Raw genomic sequence first — 27,264 nt, 5'->3', positions numbered from 1 at the left:
GTGAGGGTCATCTGAAAGCATTTGATAACGCTTCACATGAGGGCTGCTCACACACACTCTCTAAACTCATACAGGAGCAGGAGTCTCTTCCTGCTCACATTTACTTCAGAAACCAGCTCATAATAATAAAGGTAATGTCTATATTACATTATATTGAATATTGAATAATTTAAAGATTATTTGACAGAAAAAAATGGGTTTCTAGTATCCATTTTCAAATTTATTTATTCTTGAATAAAGAACCTAGTTCTAAACCACATTTCTAGCTGCACCTCTCTTTCAACAATGCATTATTATAATAGTGTATAATTAAGATTGCAAATAGAACAACACTTCTCTAAGAAATTTGAAGATCTGACCACACTGAAGAGTCATTTGTCTCTAGATCTGAAGCACAATGACATCTCAAGTCTCAAAGACTGTCCTGCGACTGGAGGCTGAAGACGTCCAGGCATTGAAAGATGGAATTAATTTTAAGAAGAACAAAGAGGATGGAAAATGTTACATCATTTACAAAAGCGAAGACAAAATACGAGCGTGTGTGAACCAGTGCAAACACCAGGGAGGACTTTTCATTAAAGACATTGAGGACTTGGACGGCAGGTGGGTGAATCTAATCTAACATAAGGGAAAAATAACAAATGAAAACTGTTTGTTCACCAAATGACACTGTTAATAAAACTAGCTCAAGTTCACTTGGGAAAAGGGCAAATGTACACATGCAAATATTCCTGCCACAGATACAGTTGAGGACAAAATTATTTACAGTATTATTTTTTATCCCAAGTGATGTTTAACAGAGCAAGGGAGTTTTAACACAGTATTTCTCATTATATTTTCCATATGGAGAAAGCCTTATTTATTTCAATTTGTCTGCAATAAAAGAATTAAAAAAAAACAAAAAAACTGCTAAGGTCAATATTATTAGTCCCCTTAAGAAACGATATGTCATCGTCCAATGACTTACCTAACTAACCTAACTTACCTAATTCACCAAAATATTAATTTAAGCTATAAAATTGCAATGTAAGATGACGATTAATACCTTGCAAACAACTAGTGAAATAATGGTCACCATGGTGTGGTCACCATGACATTGCACATAGCACTGGTGCTACAGAGGTTAAAAGTTTTGCAGCACAGGCCAAACAGTTGTAGCACAAGTTATATTTTATCATGATTCTTTGTCATGCTGGCTTTACTATTTACTACTAATTTTCCCACTGGAAAAAAAGCCTTTCAAGATAACACAATATAAAATAAAAAGGAATGGCAGACATTTAGGGCAAAGTGGGTGAAGATAAAAAAATCTTTGTCATTTTTTAAATGCGTTATTAGAAAATGAAAACAAAGATACACATTAAAATTACACATAATATACAAATAAAACAAACAGTGCTTTATTTTTTAGGTACAGTATTTAGCAGTAGACAAACATTAAAGAAATTGAATGAAGAAATATTAAAATAAGCAACAATTTCTCACTCCCAACTCGTCACATATTGACGCTTGGTCAGGACCCTTTGGACGCGCAGGGTCCTATATTGATTTCAGTTGCTTGCGTTAATTTGATGGTTCGCATGCATTTGTAAAAAAAAAATATATATAAATAGTTTTATTTAATCTTATATTTACTTATACATACTTATTTATATACTTACCCACATCTGAACAATATAAAACGCGTAACAGGCAAATATGAGTACAGTCACAGGCATTTATTGCAGAAAACGACCATAAACAAGCAGTATAAAAGCATTACAAACAAGCTGTGTTGCATTCCGAGTCTCCTAAAGCCATACGATATCTTTATGTGAAGCAGAGAGTTAAACAAAAGGTTTAATCGCTGAAAATGATCCCGTTCCGTTCACATCTCATTCAAAAGATAGTCCTAAACATTAGCATAAGCAATCGGTCACAAGACACCATCGGGGTCGGAAGGAAAATAAATGTGGGTCCTCCTCCCCCCAAAAATGACTGGAGTATATGCCATGTTCTGTAGTGTGGTGCCGGATTTTCTTTGCTGTCGCACAAAACCGGACGCGCGCTCTTTTAGATTTAAGCTGCTCTATAGCCAAGAGAGATTGCGCGCACTTAAAACGTGTCTCTCCTCTCTCTCAAAGTGTCCTGTGCACTCGGAAATCACTCCGTGCTCATGCGCTAGAAAATAATTATTTTAAACGTTGTCAGAAGTTATCAACCAAACAGATTTTTCTACGACTGAGAGATAAAAACTCTATACGGGTCAGATGACCTATTTCCTAAATACTTAAGATGTGGAGACCAAATATAACACTAATGAAATTCTCATATTTGTCATAACATCACTACAGTATATTCTATAGGTAGGTTTAATGCATTTGCATACAATGCAATTACCTTTAACTGTCATATAACTGTATATTCACTGTTTTAAAGAAGAGTTTAGTGAGTTTTCATGAAAAAAAAAGCTAAAATCAGAACTGAAAACAAACACTGGATTAAAAAAAAATACCAACAAATGTCCAAAGAGTGTGTTATGATGATATCTTTCATAATTTACGTCTATTGTTGCATTTGATGTTGATATAGGAATTGTTACTTATTATTGCCAGCATACCAACTGAGAATGTATTGCAATTATTTTCATAAATCTGAGATTTTTTAGATAAATCGCTCAGAGGGGTTTGACCAACCGGCTGGACAGAGGTTATTTATATGTAAGCATCATCAAAGCACCCAATTTCTAATGGTCATTCGATTAACATTGCTAAATATTATTAAACTAGAAATGAATTAAAGATCCATCTTTGATTGTACATCAGTGATGCGCGGGTTGATCCAAAATGATTACGGTGATTACGAGTCATCCAAAAATATTTTTAATGATATTCGGGTCGCGGTCGGTCGGGTCGTTTGAAATAAAGATGCCAATTAAACCTTTTTAATTTATATAATACCAGACACAATTTTCTATGAAATACATAGGCCTACACTTTATTGGCTAAATTACTGGCGCGAAGATGACGCACAAGCTCAGTCTGCATGTAGAGATGGAGGCGGCAAGAGAAAAGGTGAAGACTGGGGAGTGGAAGCTCCGCAAATACACAAATAGAAAGAGCAAAGTGTGGGAGACATTTGCCGAAATAATGAAAGATGATGACCAAAGTGCTGGCTTTGTCATGTGTACTTCTTGTGATGCTATTTACACATTTGATAGCCACAAAACTGGCATTCATCAGTATCTAGACAGCTGAAATGGAAAATGATGGGTCGCCTCAAGAACTGCCTGCTCTCGCCGCCGCACCTCTGAGCGCACCACGTCAGCGAGCTCACCATTTGAAAAAAATGCGGGTCAGGAAGCGGGTCGGCTACAATATTTTCTTTTTTTTTTTTTGCGGTCCGAGTTGCGGGCGGGTTAGTTGAAAACGTCGGTCGGGTTCGGGTTGTTTATACATTGACCCGCGCATCACTGTTGTACATGCATAAAGAGATAAAGTAGTAAACCAAGTACAATAACCAGTGTAAAACAAGAGTATAACAATAAAAAACATAAAGGAAAGGCCCTAAAAATCTGTTTTGATATATATTTTTTTTAAGTGCATAATGATAACGATTGAAAAACGTTTATTCAAGTTGCAAAAAGAATTATTTTATACCGAATGAGCACGGAGAGATTTGCAAATGCATAGGACACAGTTTGAGCGCGCACACACACTTTGAGAGATAGGAGAGACACGTTTTAAGTGCGCGCAATCTCTCTTGGCGAGAGTAGCGTGAATGTGAGAGCGCGCGTCCGGTTTTGTGCAAAGAGCAAAGAAAATCCGCATTGTATTCATCTACTTTCGCGCTACAGTAACGCGCTCTGGACATTTGTCATTAAAATAACGCCAAATAATACAGGATACTACTGTATGATGCGCATCACAGGGGAGTTAGAAGTGGGTGTAGGCTAAGCAAAGCCGACTGATAAAGAAGTGCGTATACGCAGTATACTTGGGTAAACCTGCATTACACCACTGCATGTTAATTAAACTCTATTTTGTGTTTTCACTAGTTATTCGCAGGTGCTGCACTCCCGAAACACAGCAAAGTAAAGCATCTGAGCGTATCTGCTGCTCAGATACACCTAACCCCACCCGATACTTTATTCAAACTTTTTGATTATTTCCTTCATTTTTTATTTTTATTGAAAACAAATGCCTTTCCGATGTAAAATAAGATGTGAAAAGCAGGGGGCGGATCTACCGGGGTGGCAATTGAATTATCACAGAATAAAATATAAATGTAAGCAGTGTTTCATGTGCTACTTTTCAGCAGCTGCGCTGACAGTTTAAGGCAAAATAATGGCAAAAACACGTCTTTCAGTAAACAGTTCACGACAGTTGCGCGTGCACGCAGTGCGCCCAGTGTAGTTGGTTTCATTAACAAATTAGATTCGGTTCTTTTTGAGTCAAAAACACGAAATTGATTTCAAATCTATATTTGACCTCAGTATGATAGTAAATAAGTATTAGTTTACAGTATGAAGTAAATAAGAGGTGTTAAGTCTGAATTTGTGCGGCTGTGCTTTAAATTAAAGTATTACACAGCTCTGTGGAATGCTTGATTCTGATTGGTCAGTCATAAGCCGGCGCTATATGCATGATGGTTTTTCTTGGTGGAAGCTTTGCGTTTTTTTAGCTAATAAAGTATTAAAGCTCAATTCAATATTATGTGTCCAATTTCTTAATTCTCTTAATTCAACCTGCCACTTGCTAGCAACTGATTTCTTCATGGAAGTTTTGTGTTCAAATATTTCAACTCAGATCAGTCTTTTGTGTCTAATTATTTACTTTTATGGCAAGCAGCTGTGTAATAAGTGGGATAAGGTACATCCAGCCAGTTGTTATTGCAAAATAAAGATGTATATTATTCCTTACTTATTATAGTCTTAATTATAAGATTAAAGTGATAAAGTCTGACAGTAATCAGTGTTGAGTGCTACTGTAAGGTTAACTCTGCCTGGTTTAATGTTTTTAGATGATTTACAGTTGCAAATATTAGAAACTTAGAAAAGTAATCAAAAAGTAATCAAAAGTAATAAGTTACATTACTTTAATAAAGTAACTGAAAAGTTACACTACTTATTACATTTTAAATAGAGTAACTTGTAATATGTAACCTATTACAGTTCCAAAGTAACCTTCCCAACACTGTCCATGATGAAAGTGGAGCGAGTGGTCGGAGAATTCGATCACAATGAATCTCAGACATATCCGGACGGAATTAGATTTCTCGAAGGACGGGTTAGCCGAGAAGCAGTAGTTATTATCTGATTTACGAACGAATGTAAAAACAATTCGTTAATGAACCACACAAATTCAGACTTAACACCTCTTATTTACTTCATACTGTAAACTAATACTTATTTACTATCATACTGAGGTCAAATATAGATTTGAAATCATAACAAGAAATAGTTTAATAGCTGTAATACTGGTTTTGAAATAAAATGTTTGCATAATTATGACAGGAAAAACTGGCATCTAACAATGCCTTGGAAAAAAAACAAATAATCTTAAAAAATAAAGTATATGCATAAACCCAAATAGGAAATAAATCAGTTGAGAATAACCATGTGTCCTATTCTGTGTCCTAAACTCTTGAAACATTGGTCTCATTTTAGAGCAGTCAATGCAATTTTGGAAAGAAGTCAATTAAATCTGTATGTGGGTGTGTGTGAAAAAAAAGTAACCCCCTTTGTAATCATTAACATTTTCAAATGTAACTGTAATTTAATTACACATTTTTTCTCAGTAACTGTAACTAATTACAGTTACATTTATTTTGTAATTAAATTACGTAATTCTGTTACATGTAACTAGTTACTCCCCAACACTGATCATGGATATGGGCCTTTTTTGCCAAATCTGACGAAACAATAACGTGAAATCAATAAGAAGATGCCGATCACAGAAACTGATAGCAGAGTTAGGTAAGAATCTAGTCGTATTGCAGTTTATAAATTCCCATGTTGATTCGTTCAGCTCTCTGCTCTCTCCGTTGTAAGGATGCAGAGGTTCTGATTGGTGTGTCATCAGTTTTGCTAATGTTTAACATAGTTTAACTCACTGTTAAACTTTCTGAGAAATGTGTCTTTGTTTTAAGAACTGAATAAATGGTTTGGGGAAAATGCGCCAGCTAAAATAAGTTACACATACAGTACATTTACAGTATACAGTACCAGTACATCAGATTATGGAAATTTCACTACTCTAAACTAGCACATGTTGTACAGCTTCACATGTGACTGTCAAATTTTTTTTACAGTATGTGTACTGCATTTTTTCAGAACTGAGAAATGACTGCCTAGAGATATAGTCAAGTCAAGTCAAGTCACCTTTATTTATATACCGCCTTTAACAATACAGAATTGTGACAAGGCGGCTGTACAGTATTAAATAGGAAACAGTACATCAACAATGCCAAAGGCAACATTAAACACTCACATTATAGGTAAAGGTAGTTAATCAAAAACAATAAAGTAAAATGCAATATTGTGTTAAGAGAAAGTGTCCCCAACTAAGCAAGCCAGAGGCGACAGCGGCAAGGTATAGTAGATATAGTATTGTGTCAGGAGTGTATTTTTTTTTCTGGACTGTATTGTGGTATTGTGGCATACCAAGTACATATACAATTCTTTGTTATTTGAACTAGTGCTTTTTATCTACTGCAAGATTACTTTACAGTAGTAAAATGAAAATCATTTTTTTCCCAAAAGTTAATTGCTGACTTATACATCTGTATCTGTTTTTTGTTATAGTGTTATTGTTCTCACCAGTGTTCGCTGGCAGAAAAGTCAACTGTGTATTTGAATTGTGTGTAAGCGTTTAAGAACACATGTGATAACTAGATTGAAAAGTTTGAAAGACAAATGTATGCTGGCTTGTCTTAAAGTCTTGTTTAAAAATATAACTTGTTTGGTCAGATGTTCTAGGTTTGCTAAAGGGTTGCTAGGATATTCTGGGTGGTTGCTAGGCTCTTGCTATGCAGTTGCTGGGGTGTTGCTAGAGTACATGGTTAATAGTGTGTTCTGGGTGATTACAGACATTTCCACCACTGTTAATAATAGAAAATCAAACATTGTTTCAGTGCTTTGATATTATTGTATTTCTTTCTAATGTTAGGAAAGTAAAACGTTTTTTCTGCTCTTAAACTTGAACTAAAGCGGGATTTATACCATCTAAGTAGCCTATGTAATTTTAATAGAACTTCATGTCTTCTTTAGTTTTACAAGCTCAGAAATATTTAAAACCTGTTGAAGCTTTTTATGTTGTGTATTGACTTGATTTTTATTTTTTATTTTTTTCATTTTAAACAGTATAGATGATTACCTAATGGCAATGCGATAGTTGTGAACACAGCTGTGTATCTCAGACTATAAATCCCCTAAAACTATGCATGGGGGCTTGCTTTGGTGTTGCCACCCTTCAAGAACAATTTCGGCAATAGGAGGACGCAAACTCGGGTTATTTGCGTCAAAAAACACTTATAACTCGCCCTATAATAAAAAAACAGTTTTATTGTTGTACAGTGTGACAAATAACGTTACATTTAGAGTAGCTAGAGCTGTATTCCTTCTAGGCTTAACCGCGATCGTGTCTATTCCTCTCTCAAATCAGTTGTTTTGCCTTGGAAGACTTGGAATATTAATACTTTTAATACTGTATCTGCCTGTTACAGCTTGTGTTTTATTGACAAACGGTAGGTTTATGGGCAGGAGTTGGGTTATGTGCACCTAAATGTGTAAATAATGTAATGCAAATAACACCGTTGTGGCTGTTTGCATTGAAAAGTCACACCCCAACATATATAAAATAATGGCAATATTATTACCCAACATATAATTTAATCATGACCATAAAATTCCCAGTGCCTTTTGCATCAGCATCATGACCCCAAGATTTTCTTATTTAAAGCAATGAAGGACCCTGTGCGTCAAAAAGTGATGCCAAAGGGTTCTGACCAAGCATCAATATGCGACGAGTTGGGAGTGAGAATGTGTTGCATACACTACAGTATATACATCAATTATATATTTTTAAAGCAACTGTATTAAAGTTCATCAGTCATGAGCAGTGAGTGATTTTTCTCTGTTTTATTGTTTTATTAACTTTAAAAGAAAAGTTCACCCAAAACTGAAAATTCTGTCATCTGTCTGTCAATTCTGTCATAGTGTTTTATTTTTACACCGTCATTTACTCACTGTCAAGTTCAATCTTTTTGTCAACTTGTTTTCTTTCATTTAGGACTGGTTTTGTGTTTCTATTTGCATCAGATTAATTGTAAGCCTCATTTATCTGAAAGTAGGCACCTAATTTTTTTGAGTGAAAAAAGCATTCATGAATAATTTTCACAATATGAGATAAAAATGTATTAAAATTTGCACTGTTTCTCACACTAGTGTGCTTTAATGTTTAATCAGAAAGTTTGCTTTCAAATGCTTTTATTTTGTACAAAATTGCACAAAGTCACACTTGAAAATGAATGGGGAAGATAAAAAAACATCTTTATTTTGAAACGAGTTTATTTTCTGAAAAGGGGCACAAAGTAACAGTTATGCTGTTCCTGTTAAATCTGACCATCGTGACATGCAAGAAAGAACACATTAAGATTACTTACATTATAACATTTCATGGAACAACATACCAAAACTGTTATATTTCAGTTAAATATATCACTGTCAAACAGAGACAATATCATGGAACAAAAAGCTGAAGCTCTCTCTGTGCTAAAGCATTTATTTGAACATGAAAGCCTCAAAACTTAGGCTAAAAACAAGGCAGTTTGAGTGTGTGAGTGTGTGAGAGGTTTATCACAGAGAGAGTTATCATAAAAGCATATTGCATGTAGTTCAGGGTAGGATGAAATAGGTGTAATACTCATAATAGTTTGTGTGTGTGTCAGTGGCGATTTCTTTAAGACTGCAAGGGAAGCTCAGCTTCCCCCTATAATGTCACAAAATTAATGGTCAAATTATGTACTATTGTATTAACATTTTATTGACTAAAAATGCGTTAGAAAACGTTCATCTCAAAGACGAGTTCGTTCAGAATCAGTTAGATATAGCAGGTCGGCTGACTTGATTTTCTTCTCATACATTCCCGTAGCGTCACAGTGCATTTCCCCGTTGAAGCCCAGCGTCCATTGACTTCAATGCGGCTGCTTTGAACGTTTTTTTTCAGTGCTTTGAAACTAGACGGTCATTGGATAAACGCTGCGATTATGTCCCGCCCACGGACGCTCAGCGTCTCTGGGGGTGAATGAGGAGCAAATGAGGAGTGGGCTGGCCTGGACTCCGAGCTTCTGCGTGATGATTGGAGGGTCTGTCGAAAGATTGCATCTCCTTTTGACTGACAGCGATTTTGTACTATAAGGAATCGCTGAAGCTATTCGCGCTCAGTCCCATCGCGGATTTCTCAAGTTCAATCGAAATAAAACTGCTGCAACCTATTTCTTTATATTTGCTTGGCGAAATTGCTTGATTTTCATCATACATTTCACACAATTATACACCACATTCCTTGTTTCACTTTTACAGAGTTTAATATTTTTTTTAGATCGTTCATTCATTCATTCATGTTAATATTTAATGTAGTAATGAATATATATATATAGATTACTACATTAAATATTAACATGGAGGATGACTATAAATATATATATATATATATATATATATATATATATATATAGTAATCTTGAAAAATTTTAACATAACATAATGAAACCTTATATTTCTATTAAAATACTTTAGAAATAAATAAATAAATAAATCTCCATAATAACCTTTATTTAAATTGCAAAATATTTATACTATATAGTAGCATCTGACTAAAAGAAAAAATACATCATATTTTGCATAATAAAACTAAAGCTTTTTTTTTTACGATTGTTTGCATTGTGACTTACTTATGACAATAAGGCACATTCTTGTGAATAAATAAATAGACAATTTTATGATGTAGGCCGAAAATGAGCTTCCCCTATTTGACAGACCAGTAGCCGCCACTGGTGTGTGTGTAAGATAGCGTGAGTATACATGCATCCATACACGCACTGGTCCAAGGCCTTTATGTCTGCAAGCACAACATGCTCCTGAACACTAGCTGTTTCTCTTACTTTCATTCTTCCCCATTCACTTTCAATGGGCAGACATTTTTGACAAGTGTGACTTGCCTTTTGCCTGCTTTCGGAAAAATGAGGCCTACGATTAATCCGATGCAAATAGAAACACTAAACCAGTCCTAAATGAAAGAAAACAAGTTGACAAAAAGATTGAATCCAATATTTGGTGATAATATACCATAATGAGAGATCTATAAGCAATTGTTTGGAGTCCGGTCATTTTTGACCGGGAACACCACAAGTGTGACTTTTTGTAATTTTGTACGAAATAAAAGCATTTAAAAGCAAACTTCCTGATTAAACACTGAAGCACACTAGTGTGAGAAACCGTGAAAAGTTTTATCATTTTTTTATCTCATATTGTGAAAATTATTCATACAAATTTTTTTCACTCAAAAAATGAGGTACCTACTCTCGGATAAATTAGGCCTATGATGCAAATAGATGCAAATAGAAACACAAAACCAGTCCTAAATTAAAGAAAACAAGCTTACAAAAAAAAAAAAATGAATCCAATATTTGGTGATAATATACCATAAGTGTGACAGGAATCTGAACACAACCAGAAGGTTAATTGCATCAAAAATAGAAGTTTTTGTTTACAAAATTTTATATGTGCATACTGAGTATATTTATTATGTATATATACATATACACACACGCATGTATACAGTAGTCAACATTTGAAGTGGTTTAAAAAAGTTCATCAAAGTTGTCCTAAGACAAGAACGGGTATTACTTTAATGAAAAGTATTGATCCACTTCAAAAGCTGACTACTGTATATTTAAGAAAAATGTTGTTTATATAAGAAAAATATTCATATATAATATCAATTATATGAATATAAACATATACATGTAAATATATATAAATATTATTTACTGTATGTGTGTGTATTTATATATACACAATAAATATAAACAAAAACTTTTATTTTGGATGCGATTAATCGCGATTAATCATTTGACAGCCCATTAGATGCAAAATCAATCAGACGCGGAAGACAACTTAGCCCAGTAATCGGGCGCTGTTTGACAAGTGTGTGCTTGCGCTTCACGTAGGCGCTCAGAAAAAGCTGAACGTTTATCTAAGCTTTTTCAAGTGTCAGGAATTGGCGTGAGAAGTATCATCAAGAAGTTTGAAGAGACCCACACTGTGGAGAACAGAGGCAGGAAGCGAAAGTTTTGGGACTGATGTCTCAACAAAGACGATTACTAAAGGCCCGCACAGGAATGGACTGTGAGGTTGCCGACCAAAAAAAAACTCCATTTCTGAAGAAGAGACACCTCCAAGCAAGACTGACGTTTGAAGGACAACCTGGAGAAAAATGATGCATACTAGAAACGTAAAGTTCTTTGGCCACAGAGATGTTGCCTGTGTTTGGAGAAAGAAGGGAGAGGTGCTCAACCCAAGGAACACCGTTCCCAGAGTGAAACATGGCAGTGGGAACATAATGCTGTGGGGATGTTTCAGTCCAAGCGTCAAAGGAATCATGAAAAAGGAAGACTACGGGAAGAACAAAACTTGGTTTGGGTTGACGTTTTGTCTTCCAGCATGATAACGACCCAAAGCATACCTCATTTCTGGTGAAGAACTACCTCCAGTGAGCAAAGTGAACATCCTTGACTGGCCTGCACAAAGCCCAGACTTGAATCCAATAGAAAATCTGTGGGGCTCACTGAAGACCATGCAGGAGACCAACAAATCTGGAGGAGCTTGAAAAATTTGCTAAGGAAGAATGGACTGCGACTCCTCAGGAGACATGTTTGGAACTTGTTGAGAACTACAACAAACGACTAAAGGCTGCTATCAAGCTAAAGTGGTAGACTATTAACCACGTACATCAGAGTGTGTGATACTGTGCTTTGGGATGTGTGAATGTCCACAAAAGTTGTGAAAAATGATGGCTCTACCCACAATAGCATTCTCATGCAACGTGTAGTTTATATACAGCACCATAGATATATACAAAAGTCCACAAATGATGGTGTTAAGAAATATACAGTGTATTAACCAAAACAAAAAAAATACAAAGTGACAAAGAAACAACAAACTGGAAAATAAAGATGAAAAAATATATACAAAATGTACACAAAGGGTACCTTTAATTCACTTGCTTTGCTGGGGGTTGCTCACGGCACTACTGTTGCAGGCTCGCATTCGACTTGGTTAACAAGTGGTAAATGTCGTAGTCTGGTCTCGCTTTTTATAGACCAGACTACGCCGCTTCTTTGGATGTACTATTTTTCAAAACAATACATTTTCCCATAACCTCTGTACATATACACAAAAGCAGTATATTTTATAAACAAAACCTTGTTCCAACATAAATACAAAATAAAACCAATAATACAAATGGACGTGGTTCTGTTTACATTCGACCCTAGCTGGCCAAAAACAGGAGAAAACAGAGTTCACAAAATAAAAGGCAATCCCTAATCGCCTGCTTCAGAAATAATGAATAACCGTTTACAAATAAACACAGAGTTCTGGCATGTTGTGGATGTATTGGCAGTAGCAAGTCTCAGTACTTGCTCTGCTGCAGCAGCGTAGCAGATCTATTCCGCCAAGGCCAAATACATTATGAAGGGGTAAGTAAGAAATTAGTACATTTACAGTATTCAGCAAGGGTGCATTAAAATTAATTAAAATTGTGTCCAGTTTTATGTTTTTAATTTTTTATGGCATGAGTGAGTTCAAATGCAACACACAAAGGGAACATTTGCTGATGCTTGCACAAGGTGGTTTCTGGGCTGCTAAGAAACTGAGACAATGCTTTCAGATCAGGCGATAAAGTAAAAAATACATTTTATTGACAGCAGAAACACTGCTGTGGCAAGCAATTCACACCATCTCTGACAACAAACCCACAGTGTGTGTGTACTTGGATAGGAAAATGCAGAGCACACCAAACTTGGCCAAATGTCACATCACTTCACTTCATGTCACTTCAGTCATTCTCTGACTCTGGAGGCCCCTGGGCTGAAGAGGACTTGGGACTGAATTCTGAGCCCTCCAGAGCTGGAACTGACTTTGGAGACTCATAGACTGCAGCATATTCTGGTGGTTCCTGGACTGGAGTGGACTCTGTCAGGAAGACCTGTGCAGGGTTTGTGATGGTCTCCACAGATCCTCTGGGACAACCAGATTCGGGTCCCCCAGGACCGTGAGAGTGATTTCACACCTGCCTCATTTAGTTTGGTTGAATCGCACTAGAGTTCATTGTCCCTTTTGGTTTGGTTTGTTTGGGCAGAAGTGAATGCAGAAGTCACACTTTGATTAAGTCCCTGTTAAGTCCCTGTTTCGGAACAAAGCAAATGATCTACAGGTCTAAAAAAACACCCTAAGACTTGGGACCACTAGACTCTGGTCCTCCAGGACCACTGGATGGATCTGAGACCACTGGAGTCAGGAGCCACTGGGTTTGGGGACACTGTACTTAAATGAGCGAGAACACTAATACAGAGTTCAGTTGACTTTATTTTAATGATAAATAAAAATAAACAAATAAAAACTACCAAATGGTGGGAAAACACAACCAGCATATGGACAAGGCAGGACAGGGCATTGTGGAAACAGACAAGGCACACAGACAACACACAAAGGGAACTATGATCCGACACAGGACTGAGAACACAAGTAGAACAAATAAAGAAGCAAACAAGAAGGGTTATGAGGAAGTACGGGTGGAGAAAACAAATCAATTATGGGCTAACAAGGAAGCGGGTGAACGTGCTCACAGCAAAGCAAAAACCAAACTAACACGAATTCTGGGACTTTTATATATCCTGGTCTAAACCTGGAACATTCACACTAGAGAGTGCACAGCTCGAGTCTGCCCACAATTGTAGACTCACAAAAAGATGAAAATGCATGAATGTCAGGGAACTGTCATAAAACCAAGAATAAACCAGACTTAAGTAACAGAACCTTGACATTCATAATGTTACAAAAGATTTCTATTTCAAAATGTATCAAAAATGCTCAAAACAAATGTATCAGGGTTTATGTGATAATCAGAAATGTTTCTTGAGCAGCAAATTATCATAGACTGATTTCTGAAGACAGGAGTAATGAAGCTGAAAATTCAGCTTTACCTCACAGGAATTACTTACATTCTAAATAGATTAGAAAACTGCTATGTTAAAATTGTAAAAACATTTAACAATGTTACTGTTTTTAACTGTATTTTTGATCAAATAAATGGTAAGCAGAAGAAAATTTCCAAAACATTAAAAATCTAATTAAATCTAAATTCAATACTGTAGAAATATTTATCATTAAATATGTGAGCTTGTGTGTTTGTGTAACAGGACAGTGCGCTGCACCAAACACTACTGGAAACTTAACGTGGCCACTATGGAGTACGTCAACCCTCCAGACAGCTTCATGCAAGATGAACTCGGTAATGTCACTGTTATTTAAAAAAAGTGCAGTGAAATATTCATACACTCTTGAAAATACAGTAAAAGTTGATGCCACTGATGGTTCTATAAAGAACCTGTAACAAAGAAACTCCATTGCACAAAAGTTTTGTTATAGTGAAAAAAGATTCTTTAGAATTCTAAAATGTACTTTAAAAAAAAAAAAAAAAAATTAAGACATTCACTGAAAGCTTCTTTGGGGAAACAAAATGTTTCTTGTATGGCAACACTGTAAAAAAAAAACTTGTGGAACATTTATTTTAAGGATATTTGATGCTATTTTAATTGTAGCTAATACATAATATGTATTCATAAAATAGATGGATATTAATTGTATGTGGTTGTTGGAAGCGAATGCTGTGTTATTGTCTTACTGTGTTTGTGTGTGCAGAGGCAGTGCTGTCAGATACTGACGGTAGTTTAGAGCTGGTGGAGTTGAATCCTCCAGATCCCTGGACCGCAGAGCCCAGAGAAGCACAAGAGCTACATGACGGAGAAATTACGGTAGAAATGACCCTGACTAAATCATTCAGTCATTTGCTAATAAATAGCGCTTCCACCACCTCAACCAAATCAGATCTCCTTAATATCTCTATCATTGCTCCTACACAGCAATCTACAGAACAAATGACGCGCTTCTACTCAAGTTCATTATTAAATGATTAAATGATTTGAGCTGTTTGTTTATTTGACTTGTTTTAGTTTAAATATGTACTAAATTTTTGGTGAACAGACCATATATACTATCATGTTTCTGATCTAAGAAATTGCTTGAACGGACCGTGAAACAATGTATGGCATTGTTGAATGATTACTTTATACATATCTTCTCAAACAATCACACCCCTGTGAATACACTGTGTCAGGTACTGTTGACAGTTTCTTTCCTGTTCATAAGAAGACAGCTGTTTAATGTGTACATTGAAACCTGGAAAAAATTTTTCCTTTGAAAGAAAGTAAGACTTTTATTCAGCAAAGATTGTCAGAAGAGACATATATGATTTACGTGAGATTTCTATTTCAAATTACATGGTTTCAGTTGACATACCTCACGCACGCATGTATGGAGCTGAAAGCGGGGAACAAGCGGATGATGTTTGACCCGTGGCTCACGGGACCAGCGTTTGCGAGGGGCTGGTGGCTCCTTCACGAACCTCCGTCTGACGCCATGGACAGACTCAGTCAGGCCGATCTCATTTACATCAGCCATATGCATTCAGATCACCTGAGGTTAGTGTCTGATCCGCCATATTGTATTGCATTATGCCACAAAACCGTACTTTTTAAATTCAACTTTGCACTTTTTTCCTATTAGCTACCCAACGTTGAAACATCTTTCAAAGAGGCGTCCAGATATTCCCATTTATGTTGGAGACACCTCACGGCCGGTGTTTTGGTAAGACTGAAGTCTAGAGGAGATTTTACAACATTAAAAATGAACAAATGAGGATGTACAATTAATCAGAATTAAACCTTAAATAGTGCACTGATCATCCTTTCTAACTATTTTAGTTCCAATTTATTCTTTAGTTAATCTGACCAATTAATTAGTATTAATTAATAATACCTCAAATTTAGTAAATTCCAAGAAAATCAGTCATTTAAATCTTATTCTGGGATCATGGTTATTATGGTTATAGAAAAACATGTAGTATGTCAGTTACATAACTGGCATATCCAACGGTCAGTTGGATGGCTGAACTCCAGAATTTAGGGTTCAGTATTATTGCTTTTTGGTTTTTTAAATCTGTAACTGCCAAAGCCACCTCACTAATAACTAAAATTAGGTGACTTTGCCAGTTACAGGTTTGAACGACAAAAAGGTGGGAAACATTGGCAGTGTCACCTCACTATTAACTATAATGAAGAAACTTTGACAGTTACAGATTTAAAACACAAAAAGGGGGCAATAAAGAACCCTAAACTCTAACACAAAGAAGGGTTCACGAGGTTCATCAAAACAGTGCACTCTTAAAAGTTTCTTTGTTGTCATCTGTGGTTCTGTGAAGAATCTTTAACATCCTTGGAATTTCTTTATAGTGAAAAATGGCATCTGACTTTCAGATTTACAGTCTGTGTTTTCATTTGTTGCAGGTATCTTGAGAAAAGTGGAGTGAATTTAACAAACATTAACGTGGTGCCGTTCGGCGTGTGGCAGAATGTATGTTTTTTCTTTTCTTTCGCTCTTATTCTTGTGTTATATTTTTCTTGATTTTGGCTTTTCTATTTGAAAGGTTGATGAGCATCTGCGATTTATGATTCTGATGGATGGAGTTCATCCTGAAATGGACACCTGCTTGATCGTGGAGTATAAAGGTATTTTGCTCCTCATGTAGACTGATGTGTTGCGTGACATTTTGCTGTTCAGCCTCTGTTTGTAAAAGGACAAACAGGTTAATGTGCAAACAACTAGTTCAATTACAATATAAGATGATAAGAGCGGGAAAAAGAAAGCGGTTTGGTTGCATTTTTCTGCCTTTAGCTACAAACATATGATTAAAGGAGAAGTCCACTTCCAGAACAACAATTTACAAATAATTTACTCTCCCCCCTTGTCATCCAAGATGTCTTTCTGTCTTCAGTCGTAAAGAAATTATGGTTTTTGAGGAAAACATTTCAGGATTTTTCTCCATATAATGGACTTGATTGGTTTGAATTTCCAAAAAATAGTTTAAATGCAGCTTCAAAGGGCTCTAAACGATCCGAGCCGAGGAAGAAGGGTCTTATCTAGCAATTTTTTTCTGAAAATAAACATTTGTATACTTTTTCAGCACAAAAGCTCGTGTAGCACAGGCTCTGGGATGCGCGTTCACAATGCTGCGTACTATTGAATCAGTGTTAAATATAAAAAATACAGTAATACAGTAAAAAAAACCAGTAAATTGTGAAATATTATTACAGTTTAAAACAGATGATTAGCTGCTCAAAAAACATTTCTCATTATTACTAAAAAGTTTGTATGAAAAAAACCCTTCCAAGGTCACATGATCCTGAATACGGTGGACTGCACCAGACCAAACAATGGACGTCTTCCTCACGGCGTTGATTTGATGATGAGCGACTTCGCCGGCGGCGCCTCCGGCTTCCCCATGGCCTTCCACGACGGCAAATACACCGGTGAGTCGCACATTGCTTTAAACAGGTGCATTATGGGACCGGCGATCATTCAGGACAGGCAGGAGAAGCAGCACAATGACAGAAAAATGCATTCTATAATGCAAACAATGTTTTTTTAACTGATAGAAAGCTGGAAGGCAGATTTCATCAAGACTGAGAGGAAGAAGCTGCTACACTATAAGACGCAGCTGGTGAAATCACTCCAGCCCAAGATCTACTGCCCGTTTGCTGGATATTTTACCGAAGCTCATCCCTCTGACAGGTGAACACACATCTTTCGATAATCGCCTTATCACAGAAACACATAGCCAGTCAACATTTAACTACTATATATACTGAAAAATAAAATATATCACAATTTCCACAAAAATATAAAGCAGCACAACTGCTTTCATAATTGATAATAATCAGAAATGTTTCTTGAGCAGCAAATCAGCATATTAGAAAGATTTCTGAAGGATCCTGTGACAGTGAAGACGAAAATAATGTTGCTGAAAATTCAGCTTTGATCACAGAAATAAATTACACTTTACAATATTACATGATTTTTCATCAAATAAATTAAACCAAAAATCTCAATTCTTCTTCTTCTTGACTGTAGTGTACTGTATATAACGGCCATCAAAGTATGAAATGTATGACAGGAACACTTGAACATGACTAACAGGTACATAAAGGAGACAAACATCAAGAACAGCGCAGCAGATCTGAACAAATCGATAAGGAGGAGCTGTCCCAACATCCTAACCTGGACTCCTCTACCCGGTTCAGTCCTGGATTTGGCCCTGGCGCTAAAAAACCCATCCAATGGGTATGTTCATACGGCTTTATTACATTACCATAAGTATGAAGCATTTAAAAGGTTTAAAATGTTCTCAACTGGCTTTGCACAAAAGAAAAAAAAGAAAGAAAGAAGCATTTAAAACACAAAATAAAACACTGCAATGCAATAATATTTGCATGAACAGCATATGCCAAAAACACTAACATGACATCAGTGCATCACTGGCATGTTTTTTTTTTCTGTTCTAATTTTAATTTTATTAAAGTTTATGTAATTTGTACATAATTTTTATTTGTTTTAGTTTTCTAGTACTTCTCATTAAACTAAATGAAGATTAGAAACGTTGCCTTGGAAGTTTAACTTCTTATTGTCACACCCCTGTGGACTGTTTTGTTGGTTTTGCCCTCCTGTGTCCTTATTTGGTCTTTCCTGTTCCGTTTCTTGTTAAGTGTTCATGGTTAATTTCCCACACCTGTCTTTGTATTGGTACACTTCCCTATATAAAGTTGTTTCAGTTCAGTGGTTTTTGTCCTTTCTTAATGTCATATTATGTTAGTTTTCGTTGTGTTGGTGTGTGTTTTCCCTGCTGTTTCTGCTTGTTCCTGTTCCCTGTTTAGATTATTTATATTAAAGCACGTTTGTATTATTTCCTCGTCCCTGCTACTCCTTCCCGCACACGACCCTGACACTTAAATTAGTGTAATTTAACTATTATTTATTAAACATAAAAATGTTAATGTTATTATTCAATAATTAATATGAAGATTTTTAAAACTGTATAATTATTATTAATGATAACTTTCATGAATCATTTTTAACATCTAAAAAATGTTTACATTTTAAAACTACTTTCATTTAATGTTTTTTTTATTGTTTTATTTCTGATTTTATTAAGAAAGACGTAATTATGCCATTTTTAAATATATATTCTGCATTGTTTTTAGCCTTTTGCATTTTGTATGTTTAAGCATGCATCTGTTCAATTTTCATTTCACATTAGCATGCTCATTACCATTTTGCATGTGAGAATTATGTTGAATTATTTCCATCAACATCATTTTCTTTTCTGGTTTATCATAACCATAGGAGTGCCATCACTGAACCGCCCAACGACACAAAGATCTTAAAGGACAGCTGGGACTTTGACTTGTATTTGGATGAACTGAATGCTTCTGTTTCAGCTGAAATCTTTAAATACAAAAGCTGGATCCAGTACTATTATAACTGGGCAGGATTTAAAGGCTACAATCTGGTCATTCGGGTAAATCATATATTTTACAGCCAAACTGCTGGTGGATTTCACACATACAGCAGCTTCATGCACGAACACAACCATAAACAGATGCAATAAACTCTAACACCGAGTGTTTTCCTGTCAGGTCATTGAGACGGATGATGACTTTAAACCTTTGAAAGGAGGTTATGAGTATCTGGTGGACTTTCTGGATCTTTCTTTCCCAGACGTGCGTCCGGAGAGAGATCACGCGTACGAGGAGGTACATACAGACTGAGCAAGATGAGATCTTGAAGTCCAATACAAACTTATAAGTGAAACGTTTGTGTTTCAGATCAAGAACCGAGTTAATGTGATGAGACACGTGGTTTTGAACGGCGGGCTGTGGGACGACCTGTACATCGGCTTCAATAACAGAATGAGTCGAGATCCCGATGTTTACCACCACAAGTAAAATACACACGAACAACTTCACAATATGAAATGCAAAAATACACACAAAATTAAAATAAACTAAAGTTTACCATTAACAGTGGTATACATAAACTATTCTAGATCAACTCACCCAACAATAGCAATATGGCTTCCCACTGCTCCGGGTCAAATGGAGAGCACAAATTCCGAGAATGGGTCACCATACTTGGCCACACGTCATGTCCTTTCCTTTTCCTTTTCCTTTGACAGGGTATGTCGAGAAACTCCCATCTCATGTTCTACCTCAACTTCAAAATCATCCTTTTTTGTTAAGGGTGTTTGATCTTCTTTGCATGTTCACTTTGCAAAGACTGTGTCTGTGCTTCTGCAGCGATGTAGGATGATCTTCAAAATGATCTTGATACGATACCTGACTAAAATATCACAACACTACTACTGAACCGATACTCTGAAAATAACATAAAACAACAGGTAAAGTAACTGAATAATAGATAATAGATGATCCAAATGGAGATCATAGTTATTTGACCTATTAAAACAAAGCATTTCATCCCCATGCACGCAGACACGCAGAAATACGGCTCTTATTAAAATGCATTCTTAGGGGCCGTTCACATATCGCGTCTTTTGCGCGCTCAAGTTCGTTATTTCAAATGTACGGAAGCGACGCGGTCGAGATAAAAACATCTCAACTTTTCAGAATGCCGCAAGCGCACCGCGGGGTCATGTGACAAGATTCAACCAATTACCTCCATCCTTTCCAGTAACAACATTGAAAGCTCAGCCAAGATGGAGAAACAGCTGATCATAGCTGTACATTTTTAAAAAAAATTTAGTAGCAGAGCTACAGCAAGTGATTTTTAGTGCTGGAAATCCGTTTGTCCTTTGATGAAACTTCTGCGTCTTCATTGAGAGTGCAGGTCATGGTTGCTTAGCAACGGCAGACGACACGGGAGCGCAAGCTACAGTAAAGTACCAGTACTACTAAAATGTGGAATCATACAGTTTTTAAAAGCAGGGTATCGCGATACTTTTTAAGTACCGGTATATCGTGCAACACTAGTATGTACACAATAAGGCCACCTAATAAAATGTGGGACCTTTTATTTAAATTCAGTTTTATTTTAATAAACCCAAAATATTTGTAATAGTTTTAATTAACGATAACATCATGATGACAAACATTTCTGGTCTGAGAAAAACACATTTTATCCATTTACCATTATATTTAATTGTTGTTTGCAGATTGATGTCACACTTGTGTGTATTCGGTCTGTTATATCTGGCAGGTTTTGGAATCACTTTCAGACAGAGCTGCCTCTGTCAGCGCCAGACTGGGACTGTTTCCTTCAGATTGCTCGTGAAACGGACGTGCCAATCGAGACCAGTAACGGCTGCGCTCTGCCTTAACACACACACACGCACACAAATATCACGGCTGTTTTCTGGGACACAACACTATTTGCATGGTTTTGAGAGTCTAAGGGGTTTGAATCTGGTGCTGCTCTTCTGCTTTAATAATTTATTAACAAAGAAAAACACTACATGAACTCTGTGAGCACAGCTAAAGGTTATAAATCATGATTATGAATGTGTCACAACACGTGCGATGAAAGGCCAGACACAAAGCACAGAACTCAAACAACTTATAAAAGGTGGCTAATGATACACAGACAGGTGACGGTGATTAACTAATAATGACACAATGAGGACAGGAACAGGAACAACCATATATGGGCACATGAGGGAAAAACCAATTCAAATAGTCCAGGGATGTGATAGAACCTTTCTCTGGAATAATTGATTCTGTGTTTTTTTTATAATGAGGCTAAACAGTATGATTGTTTGTTTTCCCTGCAATCTGATTTTCTGTAGTTAATTTCTTATTTATGAAATGTGTTTGGGATTAATATAATTATTTATTTATTTATTTGATTGTTGGTATTTGGGAGTCATTAAACAGTGGAATGAAATACTGATCACTTTATAATCAACTACTTGAATCATAAAAAAATTGTGTAAAATTGTTTTTGCAAATAAATGCTTTTACAAATGGTGTACTTTTCAATCAAAATAAAATATCAAGAGAGTCACAAGTCTGGGACCACATTAAAAATCTGTTGTTTAAAAAATAAATAAGAAAAAGATTTCAGAGTTGTACTCATATTTTCACTCAAATTTATTATAATATGATTTGTAATGGGAAAAAACTCATTTTCGTTGACAAAAAGGATTTTCACATTTAGTTTTAGATTTTCAACTCCACTGGACAATAAAATCGTATATAAATGTACTACAACAGAATTTATTTAATAGCTGAAAAGATGAAATACTCGTGTAGAAAAAACAGCCTTTAATTGACTGGGCTAAATCATTAAAACAATTAAACAATTGTTTAAATGATTTGGCCCAGTCAATTAAAGGCTTTTTTTCTACACGAGTGCCTTGGAGTATTTAATCTTTTCTGCTGATATTCACCTCCAAATATCCAGTGCAGCATTCTTGGCCTTTGTTGTCTTGTTAATAGAATATTTATCAAAATAAATGAAGGGTACAACAGGGCTAAAGGTGGCCCAGGGAAAAAAGGTGCCTTTGATATTATTTTCCTCTAAACCACTAGATGGCAGAAAAAGCAGAGTAACACTTTCCAAAACATTTGCTTTTCAGGACACACGTGCAAATTTGTCTGATCCTTGACGTGATCGCGGGCAGCAGCACAACTTTAATCTCGTCATTTTGACTTTATTCTAAAAATACTGGCAAAAATGCTCACTCACTCATTTAAGTTGTAATTAATTTAATTTAATCTAATTCTCCAGGTCTTTCTGTCGGCAGATTCATCCACAATGTCCTTGGTGTTTAATTTAAGGCTTCGTGTATTCTCAGTGAAAGAATGGCTACTTTTGATAGTCTTTCGATAAAAGAAAATTCAAATGAAAGAATTAAAACAGTTTAAAACATTAAAACACTGCAGGTTTTGCGCTGAAGTTAGAATTGATACAGTTGTGATACAGTCTTTTCAACTAGCTATCAACCTCACTGTTTTTTTTTTAAATTAATTATTATTTTACTTGGCCGTGCAGCATTTGCACATAGTTTTAAAAAAATGCCACAGTTCTACGGCAGCAATATAACAAATGCACACACACAAACACACAAACACACACACATATACATATATATATATATATATATATATATATATATATATGTATATGTGTATAGACCATTTCGTCAGATGTAAACATACTGGTCCCGATACATTTCCTGTTTCTTTTTTTTTTAACTTTACACAAACATCACAAAAAAATACAACCAACATAACATTTGACTGGATGAAAATGTTACATTAGCACCTTTAAGATGTATTTGTATGTGAAAAAAAAACAAAAAAAACCCAAAGAAACAGGAAGTGCTTCTGGACCAGTGTTGTTTACATCTAGCGAAATGGTCTATATATGTATATATATATATATATTGTAATCACGCTATGCCTCTGACCCTCTCAGTACTTTGATGTCAAGCAGAACACACCTAAAAATTTAATTGACATTTTACCTGCCCTTAGGGGGGGCCCTAGGCGACTGCCTGTACCGCCTGTTGGACGGGCCGGCACTGGTACACTGTAAAAAACAATTTGTTGAATCAACTTAAAATAATTTGTAACCTGGCTGCCTTAAAATTTTAAGTTCAGTCAACTCCAAAAAAGTTTATTCAACTTGAAATGTTAAATTATACTAAGTGACAACTTAGATATTTGAGTTGAATCAACTTAAAATTTTAAGGCAGCTGAGTTACTTACCCATCTGTTAAGTTTAGCAAACACAAATATATAAGTTGTTACTAAGTACAACTTAACATTTCAGGTTGAATAAACTTATTTTAGCTGACTGAACTTAAAATTTTAAGGCAGCAGGGTAACAAATTATTTTAAGCTGACTCAACAAATTGTGTTTTTTATTTTTTACAGTGTAGTTAGAGAACGATGTATGAAATTCTACTTATTGTGAACATACAAGAACTAGTGAAGAACCTGAGGGCACGAAACCGTTCAGTTAAAAGTGCTGTAAACGTGACAAGGGAAGTTTGAAAGGTTGAAGCGAGGCCAAAGTGCCCTTTTGGGGATGTGACACAATGAAAAAAGAAGTAAAACTACATTAGATTTCTTATTTTGAAGCTGGTAAAAGATCTGAAAGGGAAAAGGAGGTTTAGAAAAGAGACTAAATAAAAAAAGGGACCAAGAGAAGACCAACAAGAGGAAACAGTGATGACATTTATAGTAGGCATGATAAAGGCTCCAGTAGAAAGAATTCAGATTATTGTTAAAGCAGCAATACATCTGCTAAAAATAGGATAAACTCAGTGTCAACAGACAGCATGTGTGGGTTTTATTCATTTTAGTAATGCTACTCCTTCAATGGAATGCAAGGGGTCTGATTGCAAATGGGCAAGAAAATAAATTTTAAAATAATAATAACAGCAGCGTTAGTATCCACTCCGAAAAGTCAAGCTAATATAAAGAGAAAAGGAGTACCATGGTGGGATGATGAGTGTAAAATAGCAATCAAAAACTGAAAATATAGCAGCTATTTTTTGGTAAATACAGGTAATGTGCCATAGAAATACGATTTTTTACACGTTTATGACTGTTATAGTGCCGCCTGTGCTCCGATCTCCTTAAAACTTTGCATGCTTGTTTAGGATCACCGTCGCATGCGCTCGCCAGGTTTCGTGAAGTTTTGAGTTTTATTTAGGCTTTATAGGCTTTTGGGTATAAATGGACAGGCACCATTTCTAAAAGACCCCATAATAGCTTCCCAAGGGGTAAATTTCAATTGTTTTTGATAACTATTGACCTAGAGAGTCCAGAGAATTGCACTGCAGTGCTTTTTTTTCCAGACTGAGTGAAAAACCTAGGACTAGTTCGGATTTTTTACATTTAACAAACGGTTTGATTGACAGCAGCTGTTCTAGACGCAAAGTTGTTTGAAATGAGTGCTATCGTATAATACGAATGATCGTGCATGTGTGTGAAAAAACACACAATATAAAATAGTTTACGTCCTTGAAAAATGCATTATCGCCCTCCAGTGGCTGATTTCTTTCAAATTTCTTACAGACCTTTAGGGTTCACCTTGTTTATTAGACCAAGACCAAGCCATTTTCATGTTGATAGGACAAACGGTTGCATAGTTATGCATATTTTTGGTTTTTCCCTCTTATAGCGCCACCAAGTGGCCAACATCTGCACCTTTTTGTTATTTTTCCTTAGATTCAGCTCTTACATACGTGTTGTGAGTTTGGCAGAGATATCCTATTCCGTTCAAAAGTTATAGCCGTTTTAGTAAAGGCGTCCCTGCCCCTTTTGAACGCTTTAGTGTCCCTTTGAGGAGGGTCGAAAGTTCATTTTTTTGATAATTATTGATATTCACTCTCCAGAAAATCTTCCTGCACTGATTTGGTATTTTGTACTTTTGATCGCAGTAGCGCCCCCGTCAGGACGATTGGCACAAGCCTTGGTGATGTTGTAGGTGGTGTGAGTACTACCATCCCTCCAAGTTTCAAGTCTCTACAACCTACGGTTTAGGAGTTCCGAGAGATTTTGTACTTTTGATCGCTGTAGCGCCCCCGTCAGGACGATTGGCATGAGCATTGGTGACGTTGTTGTTGGTGTGTGAGTACTACCATCCCTCAAAGTTTCAGGTCTCTACAACCTATGGTTTAGGAGTTATGAGAGATTCTGTACTTTTGATCGCTGTAGTGTATGCAATATTGACAACATACGCAAGAGTGAAGAAAAAACGTAGTGAGATTCAACTGATTTGGACTCGTGCTCATATAGGCATAATGAGAGGGTGAAGAAATGAGCTAAACAGGATGACATTTGTATGCCGTTTAAAACAAGGCTGGTGTTGTAAGGTGTTGGGGTGTCACCAGAGACGCGTTATACAGAGTATAAAATTTCAGGCGAAAAACAATCCATAAACAATGTATAAATAATGTTTGTGCAAACGTTTTAAGAACATTATAGATAACTCTGAATGAACATTCCATTAATGTTACAGTTCATACCTTTAAAGGGGTCATCGGATGCCCATTTTCCACAAGTTGATATGATTCTTTAGGGTCTTAATGAAATGTACTTTGGTTAAAAAAAAATTCTCAATGGTAGTGTAAAACAACACCCTTTTTACGTGCCAAAATCAGCTCTGCAAAAATCATCCCATTCTGGTCGAGGCTGCTTTAAATGCAAATGAGCTTTGCTCGCCCCGCCCCCTCTCTTCTCTCTGTGGAGCGACGAGCCTGTTTACTTTAGCCGCATTTAGCCGCTAAACTTGCTAACTAGCACATTATTAGTAAAGACGATCACAAAGATTCATAAAAAAACCCTTATACTCACTTCTGCTGTAAGTGAAGCTGGATCATGAATGATTCGTGCGAACATAGACGCACTGATGTAGATCGGGAGGCGCATTCCCTTCACAAACAAACATAATCCACTGCATCTTCAGCGGCTCAGATGTCGGGAGTAAATGACGACCGCTATGTTCATTATTACATCCAGCAACACAACACCTCAATCGCTCAATCAGAGATATTCATGTCTAACTTACATCACTGCTCCGGCATTGAAACAAAGAGGTCTGACTGTTACAACTGATCTGAGCTAAGACGCTCATGTCAATCAACTATGGTGAGAGTGGCCTCTGTGGGTGTGACGGCACAACGACAGGCATTTGAGAATGGCTCGATTTGAAAAAGGGGATATTATTTTTACAGATTAATTAAAAACCACTCCATGTATTTTTATCATTATAGGGTAGATTTGTACATACACTGCCAACACACATTAATGTTCAAACAACATGTAAAAGTGAACTTAGCATCCAATGACCCCTTTAAGAATGTTCCTTGTTTAAATGATTATTCTACTTTTTTTGTGATTGTTGTTTTTATTATTGTTTTTGTGATTATTCTACTTCCTTTTACGTAAAGCACTTTGTGTATGAAATGTGCTATATAAACAAACTTGCCTTTCCTGGCCTTGCCTTGTTAGCTTGGTAACATTAGAAGGAAATGTTTCTGCAATCTCCAAAATAAACACACTCATACAGATGGA

The 27,264-nt window shown here is 36.0% G+C and overlaps 1 protein-coding gene across 1 annotated transcript; it reads left to right on the top strand.

Annotated features, from left to right (window-relative positions):
- Positions 1-27,264, top strand: LOC127163864 (cytidine monophosphate-N-acetylneuraminic acid hydroxylase). The gene is made up of 15 exons (XM_051107334.1): positions 1-131; positions 386-603; positions 14,464-14,555; positions 14,966-15,078; positions 15,614-15,804; positions 15,890-15,970; positions 16,669-16,735; positions 16,809-16,890; positions 17,554-17,691; positions 17,818-17,953; positions 18,359-18,502; positions 19,562-19,736; positions 19,855-19,971; positions 20,044-20,159; positions 21,434-27,264. Exons 2-15 carry the CDS (start codon positions 398-400, stop codon positions 21,552-21,554), a joined length of 1,779 nt encoding a protein of 592 aa, XP_050963291.1. The 5' UTR covers positions 1-131; positions 386-397; the 3' UTR covers positions 21,555-27,264.

This window comes from Labeo rohita, chromosome 4 (assembly GCF_022985175.1).
Source record: "Labeo rohita strain BAU-BD-2019 chromosome 4, IGBB_LRoh.1.0, whole genome shotgun sequence".
Classification (NCBI taxonomy): Eukaryota; Metazoa; Chordata; class Actinopteri; order Cypriniformes; family Cyprinidae; genus Labeo; species Labeo rohita.
This window is presented reverse-complemented; position numbering and strand designations above follow the sequence as displayed.

Bases quoted from the DNA above. Each gene is read 5' to 3' on its own strand.
- LOC127163864 (XM_051107334.1), top strand. From the start codon at position 398: ATGACATCTCAAGTCTCAAAGACTGTCCTGCGACTGGAGGCTGAAGAC. The intron at 14,556-14,965 runs GTAATGTCACTG...TTGTGTGTGCAG, and splicing joins CTTCATGCAAGATGAACTCG to AGGCAGTGCTGTCAGATACT. The intron at 16,891-17,553 runs GTATTTTGCTCC...AACCCTTCCAAG, and splicing joins CTTGATCGTGGAGTATAAAG to GTCACATGATCCTGAATACG.